The sequence below is a fragment of the Ictalurus punctatus genome, chromosome 5 (genome assembly GCF_001660625.3).
Source record: "Ictalurus punctatus breed USDA103 chromosome 5, Coco_2.0, whole genome shotgun sequence".
NCBI classification, from domain to species: Eukaryota; Metazoa; Chordata; class Actinopteri; order Siluriformes; family Ictaluridae; genus Ictalurus; species Ictalurus punctatus.
In genome coordinates this window covers 8,848,348-8,857,317 of record NC_030420.2, presented here as the reverse complement: position 1 = coordinate 8,857,317, position 8,970 = coordinate 8,848,348, and the positions used below count along the sequence as shown (strand labels likewise).

The following is an 8,970-nucleotide window of genomic DNA, read 5'->3' as shown; positions in this document are numbered from 1 at the left end:
CTGAAAGAATAAACCTGATTTGCAACGAGGGTTGCTGTTAATGTGGGCGTATGGGACACAGTTCTGCTACTGATTGAATGAATGGGAAGCGATTTGCTGGTGAAATGGTGGCCATCTCGGTCCCTGCAGGTCTACCTGTGCAGGAAAACATTAAAATTGTCGCCTCCCAGGTGCAGTCACAGGGTGCGCTTTGTGTAAAGCTATTCTGCCCTCTGGTGGCTTTTACGAGTGACTACTCCGCTCTTATCTCTCGTATCTGTCATCCTGGTAATAGAAAGATACGCTCAGAACGAAGTCGAGAGTTGTGTGGATTTGCATGGTGTGCACTGCATTTTATTAGAAGTATAAACAGGGCATTGTTAGTGAGAAGGAAAAAAGTTTTATTCTGAAGCGTGCTCTCTGCTTTGTGCCTCATAGGGCCGCTGTGATGTCAACATCCGCAACAACCGTGGTCAGACACCTCTGCAGCTGGCGGTCACGCAGGGCCACATGCGGCTGGTGGAGCTCCTGGTGTTGGAGGGAGCCAACGTGAATGCTGAGGACGAGGAGGGAGACACGGCCATGCACACGTCCCTCACCCGCCAAGGACTCACCACCGCCCTGAGCAGCACAGAGAGAGATGCCTCAAACCTCTACAGCCGAGTAAGAGCACAAGAGAGACACGGAGAGACGATGTGCACATGATAAAAGCATGTATTTTGTATCTCTTTTGGAAGGAAGCTGAGATTAGAGCACAGGGTCTGAAGCATTTGAAGGTTAAAGATCGTGCTCAAGGACCCAAAAGTGACAGCACCGAGTTTGAATTCTTAATAACAAGCTTTTCTCTGATTAAAATTCCTATGAGTCGGTTCACCTTCCTGTGCTCTGGTAATGTAGTTTCATTATTCTGAGACAACGTTGGCTTTGTTTTCTTGGGCTGACCAATTCCATCTTCATCTGAAGGGCATAGACTCACACACAATAGCCATACACACACACACACACACACACACACACGTAGCCCTCTGAGAGCTGAGGGTTGAATTTGAGCGAGAGCCAATGGAGAAATGCAGTTGCACAATAAGGTGCCCAGTTAAGTTGTTTTCCTTGATCAGCAGAAGTGTGTGTGTGTGTTTCTGGCTTTGTGTGTTTGGAGTTGCATTAAAATCTGACTTATCACTGTTGTTGTTCTATTAAATACCACCTTAAGATGTCACTCATCTGCTTAATATAATTTGCGAAAATCATTCGCATATAAAACTGCCACACACTGCCACCTGCCACACAGGTTTATGAACCTGCAGGGACACATGTAAATAATGAGCTGCAGTGTAGGAGCGTTTGTTTGTTGCATAAGTGTTCACCGGCCTAGGTCAATACTTGATGGAACCATTTTGGCTGTAGTTACAGCTTCTGGGATATGTATCGATCAGCTTTGCACAATTGGATCCTGATATTTTTACTCGTTGTTCTTAGCAAAATAGCTCATGTTCTGTCAGATTGAATGGTAACCATTTGTGAACATCAGTTGCCTGGCCACGGATTCCCAATTCGATTGCGATCTGGGCTTTAACTGAAAATTTTTTACACATTCACATTCTTGGTTTTGAGCTGCAGTGTAGCTTTGGCAGTCTATTTGATGTTAGAAGGTGCACTTTTGCACCAGTCGAAACAATATAATATGAGAGATGCACAAAACAGAAGAAATACTTTTTCCCAGTACTGTACTTAAATTTGCATGTTTATTCGCTAGCCATGAGAATAGTCAGTGATTGTAGTAGTTCATTAATTTCCAATTTCCAACACAGAGCTCGGGCTGAACATCTTTTTGTGTGTGTGTGTGTGTGTTTGTGTGTGTGTGAGAAAGCTGAGCAGCTCAGGGCTGTTGGGGAACACAGAGCTGAACGTCGGGGCTGCTATAGCCTGTTTCCTGGCTCAAGAGGGTGCCGATATAAACTACGCCAACCATAAAGGCAAGAGTCCACTGGACCTGGTGACGGACAGCATCGTGTTTCAGCTGATCAGGAGCTTCTCCGAGAAATACCGGTACATCCGAGTTTGTTCAATATTGAAATAATGTATAATCGTTAGGGGTGTGGAAAAAGTATTATTAAAGTATTATTTATGATAATAACTTAATTGTTGTTTTTAACGATGTGTGAGCTGACATTATCGAGCATGTTACTCCATTTGCAAAAACCAATCAAAAAAATGCCTTGAGTGTCCACGCATTCACTGCATGATGTAGGATAGAGTACTACATGTACACATTGAGAGTGCACACATTCACTGCCTAATGTAGTCTATTAGAAGGCAGTGTGCAAATTAAGCTAGATAGCTGCCTATAAAAATGCATGACTTGCGTTAAAAATGAGGGAACAAACAGCACCAGGAGACAAAATACAGACACCACCAGCCTCGCAATCTACGTCGTTAGATTTAATTACTAGACGTGGGTCATCCTCACTCGCATGGAGGTGATTTGGCTACATGATTTGGCTGAAAAGATAGATGTTGCTCAAAAGACTGCAATCTGCACACTGTAGGAAATCGGTTGCCGTTAAAGACCGCTCGACAACTAACTTGTTTCACCACCTGCAAACTAATCACAGCACAGAATATGAGAAGCTTCAGGAGACAGCTGTCCGCGATATGCCTAAACCAGTCAAGCTACCAGAACAAAAACACACTCAGCAAAAACTTCAGTTTTAAGTAATTAAATAAGACCTCTTTTCCTTGTTTCCATTATTATCATGAGTAAGCAGCAATTAATATCCTATTAACAAGTGCGAGATGGTATAATATAACACTCTTACAAATACATTTTTGAAGGATGCAAAATATCGTCCACGACTAATCCCAGAACATATCGAGATGTTGCAAGATAAGTTTTGGTCATTATCGCACACCCCTAATCATAGTTATTCAGCTAACATTCAGAATAAAATATTTTTTCTATTTTAAATGAACAGATAACTGGTGTGTTTTTTTTATTTTATTTTATTTATTTTTTTTAAATACATGTTGTATATTAGAAGTCTGTATTCCTTTTAATTGAATTTTTGACTTGAAAAAACACTGGTCTTAGTCAAATCAATTTAGTGCACATGAAGGAAAAAAAAAGTCAACTCGAGTAAAAAGACAAAAGGTTGCAGATAGAATACATAAACTATAAAATATAAAAATAAACAGCAGTAAAGGACATGAATACAAAAATGGTGAAGTAAAATTTTAAATAAGTAAAATTTTGTTGTGTGTGTGTGTGTCAGACTGCAGGCCGGTACGTGTGGGACGGGTGGCAGTGGAAGCAGCAGTCTGAGGCGGGTTCACACCACACCAAACACCATGACCAACCTGGTCATGCCCAGCGCACCAGGTCCCAGCGAGTGCCTCATCTGCTCCGAGCTCGCTCTGCTTGTGCTCTTCTCCCCGTGCCAGCACAGTGTCGCCTGCGAAGGTGAAGACACACACTAACACACAAAGACACACTAATCTAAGTATTTCTACATGCAGTGCTGCTTATAAGCGAGAGGGCACGCATACAAAAAAGGATGTCCAAAAGGGTCTCTCCGAAATCACGGGCACTAATGGGGTATTGGTCCGTTATTGGTGTCAACAGAGCCTCTAATTTTCTGAGAGAGGCTTTCCACTAGATCAGGGGTGTCCAACGTTTCTGTCAAATGCGTCCTGCAGAGAGATAATTGGCCCGTAATTTCTCTCATAGAATGTGGTGGCCCACAACACGTTGCAATTTGTCCTTTCACCTGATGGTGGCAGCAGACTGTGTTAACTAAATTGCAGGGAATGAAAGGGCAGAGAAACTGAAGCAGCTGGAAGCTATCCTTGCAGAAGCAACATTTTATCAGAGCAAATGGGGCACAGAACATTACTAGAGCTAATAAGTGGCAATGCTTCCAACCACTAAGCATAGAAAACCTTTCATAAATTTCACAAACCTTTCATACATTTGATGTGGTCTAATCTGGACCACATTTTGGGCATCCCTCCACTAGATCATAGAACCCTGGCAGTGTACATGATGATTTTTTTGTGTGTGTGTGGATGTTCAGCCCCAGGAAACTTACTTGTGAACAGTGCCAGTTTGAAAATCAATCGCAATCATTTTAGCCGAGTACAGACTATATTTACACGTTATACCAAAATTGTCCATTCGTGTTCAGTAGGCGCATGGCACCCTGCACTCTTCCATTCACACCTTGGGGCAATTTAGCATAGCCACCTAGTCCATAGTCCACCTACTGGAGGAGGAAACCATAGACTCCTGAGGAAACCCACACAGACACAGGGAGATCATCTGAAACCCCACACAGACAGTAGCTCAGGCTCGACCCGGGGACTCCGGAGCTGTGAGGCAGTAACGCTATATGCTGTGCCACCAAGCTTCCCTTATTCTAAAATATTTTAAGAAAATAGGTTTACGCTGTTTATTTAAGTGAAGGTGCAATAAGCTCCACCTCATCATTATTTTTACTGTGTTACCTGCTAATGTAAACAATGTTTCTGTCCCCCATGCTTGTTCTGATTTGCTGCTTGCAAGTAAAAGAGGAAAATTACCGTATCAGTACGTTATAGTACCCAACTATAATGGACCAAACTCTTTAAATAGATCAGTAACTTCAAAAACCTGCATTAGGGTTTTGTACAATGATTAGAATTGTAATGATTAAAAATGTTAAAGGTGGAATCCTCTGAAGACAGTATGTTGAAAGTTATTGAGACCTCCAGAGAAAATCTAATGCTTCTGTGCACACAGTTTAAGTACATGGTCTCTTTCGATCTCTGCTCTGTTTAGAATGTGCTCACAGAATGAAGAAATGCATCAAATGCCAGGTCACCATCACCAAGAAAATACGGCAAGGTATTTGTATTTCATCTTGTGCATGTTAAGGCTTGGAGTCTTGGTGTGTTTCCACTCTTCATGTGTTGCGACGGTGGTTTAGATTAAATCTAGGTCTGACGACGTAATCTCTATCTCTCGCAGACCAAACAGAGGTAGACAGCAGTCCAAATTCGGAGAGCTCGGAGCAGCACCACCTGCTGGAGCGCTACAGGAAGATGGAGGAGCGCATCACTTGCCCCATCTGCATCGACAACTACATCAAGCTTGTGTTTCAGTGTGGCCACGCCTCCTGCATGGAGTGCAGCTCCGCCCTCAAGACCTGCCCCATATGCCGCCAGAGCATCCGCGAAAGGATCCAGCTTTTTGTCTGATGTGTGCACACTCACTTACTCACCAACACACACACAGACACACACACACACACACACACAATTGTGTCATGGCTTACTGTTAGATGGCAGGTAGGGGTGGGAGGAAAGGATATAGGATGTGCTGTATTTAGTCAGTCAGCCTGACTTCTCCATCATCATTGTCCAGATGCAGGAAGCCTCGAAGGAATCGTTTTGGTTTTTTTTGTGTGTGCGTGGGGACGTGTATGCACCTGCTTTTTTCAGTTCATCAAAAAGAAAATGCAGACACACAATCCTCTGGGTCAGCATCCACAAACAAAACACCAGTCATATCCACTGCGACATCAAATTCTTCCTGTGAGATTTAACTCCTCTCATTTGATTTTGAATTATTTGCTGACTCACTGTAGCTCGGAGATGTTTACAGACTGACACTATCGTTAGATTCTCTGTGGAAAAACCATAAACCTCTCCATGGATGTAGAATCATTACACCTGGATGCACAGCAGTGGATGGAGGTGGGCTATTTTGTAAGTCATACAGACTGCAGCTTTAAGTTTCACAGTGACGTACAGCGCTTCTCCCAATCCCTCCTAGTAGACCCTGAAGAAGCTTTCCACAAGTGAAGGATATACAATGCATGCTGATATGCATATTATCTATATGATATATTGTGACATGGATTACATTTGTGGTGTTCTAAGGCAATCAGTCTTTTTTTTTTTTTTTCTTTTCTTTTCTTTTTTTTCCTTTCCTTTTTATTTATGTGTGAAGGCATCCTGTAGCCAAGAGGTCAAGTGAAGCAGACCTGAGCAATGAAACGCTCAGTATTACTACGTGTTAATTTATTTGTTATGGTCAAAGAAACGATAACTCCTTTAAAAAAATAAAGAAAGAAATAAGGTCATTTACTTTTTTTTTTTTTTAGAGGAGAGTTTACAAAAGGAAGTTTCCTGAAATAGAGTACGAGACACTAAATTGAAGGATAGCACGGTCTGAAAGATGTCAGTAAACATTTCATCTACACGTTAACTTTACAACGGGAGACTGAATGAAATTTGATGGATGAGCCACCTCATGCCTTTTTGAAAGTGACAGCCCTCTGGATTGACATCTCCGGTAATTTATATCCTCCGTGCTCGTGTGGTTTCAGGTCAAACTGGTGATCAGAGATCAATTTTTGGCTTTTGTGTCATTAATTAATACGGTTAAAACATTAATCTAGGATAAGCTGATCCTGGATCTGAGCTGGGACTTTTCAGCAAATTGTTTATTAGTTGTTTTTTTTTTTTTTTTTCCATTACACCATTCAAATCGGGAAAATTTTACCCCGATTCTAATTTTGTACATTTTTCTGTTGAAGATTGCTGCTTAGTTTTCTGATGTATTATGGTGAGGAACTGTCCTGTGCTTTTGCTGTTTACTAAACAGGACAAACTCTATACTACGCCTTCACACTTGGATATTACTCGGTATCCAACGGTTATTTTCTTTCCCCGTCCCCCAAAGAGTTCAAATTTAATTTGCGTCAGAATGGCAAAATAAATAAAAAAAAAAAAGTGTGCGTATCTGTCAATAAGTGTGTTACCATTTGTCAGTCGCTACCAAAATTTCCCTAACCAAACCAGTTACATGTTTCGTTCCAGAAGGGCTCGCTGTATGCATCGAAAAAAAAAAAAAATCTATTTTAATTATTACTATTTCGTTTTGTATTATATTCCATGTCAATCAAAATGGGGTTTTGTAGATTCCATACCTGGGCTACTTACAGTTAAATACCAGAATGTACATATATTGGAATGTCCGTAAAGAGATCCTGCTGCATCACAGCTTGAGCATGCTAGCAAAGTTAAAAGAATATCAGTGCCAAATTTAAAAGTCATACGCATTGCTTCTTCATACAAGAGTATGAAGTCTTTGTGAACTTCTCATCAATTCTGAGACATCGGTATTTGTTTCTGATTTCACAAAAGTTTTTACATTTTTTCTTCCAGTTTGGGAACATCAAACCCAGTAATGGAATAAGAAATATGTACTCTAAACAAACTTTAGACATTCGTAAAGAGCCACTAGCCAGAGATTATTAAACACCAAACTTCGTGTCATATAACCAAGTTATCTGATTTGAACATGTTTTGACACAAGATGTGAATAGCAGGATTGTGTAAATGCCTTGTGTTTTGTGTTGTAAAGTGTATTCTTAACCAAGTTGCAGGTTTTGAAAAAAGGCCCTTTTTTTAAAGGGGAGGTTAATAGTGATAGTTTTTTCTTCTTTTTTTTCTTTTTCTTTTTACATGTTCATTGTCTTGATGGTAAAAGCATTACATACAGTAGTGTGTGTAAAAGTGGTCTCTAGCTTGCCCATCAGATTGTATATCAGTTTAGAATCTCAAATTCCACCTAATCTCAGAAATGATCCATGCATACAATTGGCATGATAGTGAGAATTCAGTGTGAACTACTTGTGAGTTGGCAGCAGACGTAGGAGGGCAATAAAGGCATATATGCGTTGACGATGTTAAAAGATTATTTAAAGTGTTACTGTTGATGTTTGTACAGTTCAGCACGCAACATGTTGGCCTTACTGTCCATTCCAGGTTTTTTTTTTTTTTTTTTTTTTTTTTTTTAGTTTTACTGTACAAAGTATTTTGCAATAAATATGGAACCGTTTTATAAGGATGAAATTGTGCTTTGATGTTTTATTTCATCCTGATTTGTAAATATCACCAGACTGTAAAATGTGTGGGTGGAATGTTCTGGTGTGTTTGTTTTATCAAGATAGGAGAGCGAATGAGATTTTTATTTTTATTTTCAACCAGTCACTGTTCAGATGTAGTAAGCTGCATGAAATGGTACTAAAAGGAAGGCCATTTTACTAGCGAGATCATTTCATTTAGTGGCATTTCAGTCCAGTAAAGACCAAAGGTGACCTTCACGAAAAGGAATTACTACAAAAGGTCATGCATTAGAAGGCTTATTTTTTACAATTTTTTTTTTCTTTCTTTTTTTTTTTCCTTTTACAAACTAGTATTTCATCCCTGGTTCATTTTATCCACACCTATTTTATTTATTTGTTGATTTTGTGTATATATAACAATTACACTCACCATCCACTTTAATAGGAACGCCTATACACCTGCACATTTATGCAGTTATCCAATCAGCCAATCATGTGGCAGCAGCACCATGCATAAAATCATGCAAATACAGGTCAAGAGCTTCAGTTAATGGAACCGCCTTGTTGATAAGAGAGGTCAGAGGAAAATGGCCAGATTGTATCAAGTTGCTATCTGTGCCTATGATCGCCTCAAATTCTTGTTCTTGGCTGACAGAGGAGTGAAACCTGATGTGGTCTTCTGCTGGTTTGACGTGTTGTGTGTTCTGAGATACTTTTCTGCTCATCACGGTTGTAAAAACTGCTTATTTGAGTTAATCTAGACTTCCTGTCAGCTCAAACCAGTCTGGTCATTCTCCTGTGTCCTCGCTCATCAACAATCTGTTTCAACCTGCAGACTCTCTGCACACAGGACGTTGGGGGGTTTTAGGGGTTTTTTTTTTTGGTTTTGTTTTTTTCACCATTCTGTGTAATCTCTAGAGACTGTTCTGTGTGAAAATCCCAGGAGATCAGCGGTTTCTGAAATACTCAAACCAGCCCATCTGCTACCAACAACCATTCCACGATTAAAATCACTGAGACCACATTTTCCCCCATTCTGATGTTTGATGTGAACATTAACTGACGCTCTTGACCTGTATCTGCTCGATTTTATGCATTGTGC

General features: G+C 40.4%; 1 protein-coding gene across 4 annotated transcripts in view; it reads left to right on the top strand.

Annotated features, from left to right (window-relative positions):
• The window catches only part of mib2 (MIB E3 ubiquitin protein ligase 2), a 91,653-nt gene extending 83,811 nt beyond the window's left edge, over positions 1-7,842 (top strand). For 2 of the 4 annotated variants that reach the window (XM_017468433.3, XM_017468434.3), the window contains exons 15-19: positions 418-642; positions 1,847-2,025; positions 3,249-3,436; positions 4,793-4,858; positions 4,982-7,842. In XM_017468433.3, coding sequence (XP_017323922.1) covers positions 418-642; positions 1,847-2,025; positions 3,249-3,436; positions 4,793-4,858; positions 4,982-5,211 — 888 coding nt within the window. In that variant the 3' untranslated portion in view covers positions 5,212-7,842. The remainder of the gene's footprint in view (positions 1-417; positions 643-1,846; positions 2,026-3,248; positions 3,437-4,792; positions 4,859-4,981) is intronic. The other 2 variants (XM_053680173.1, XM_053680172.1) reach the window with 1 other exon arrangement.
• Positions 7,843-8,970: the final 1,128 nt, after the last annotated feature.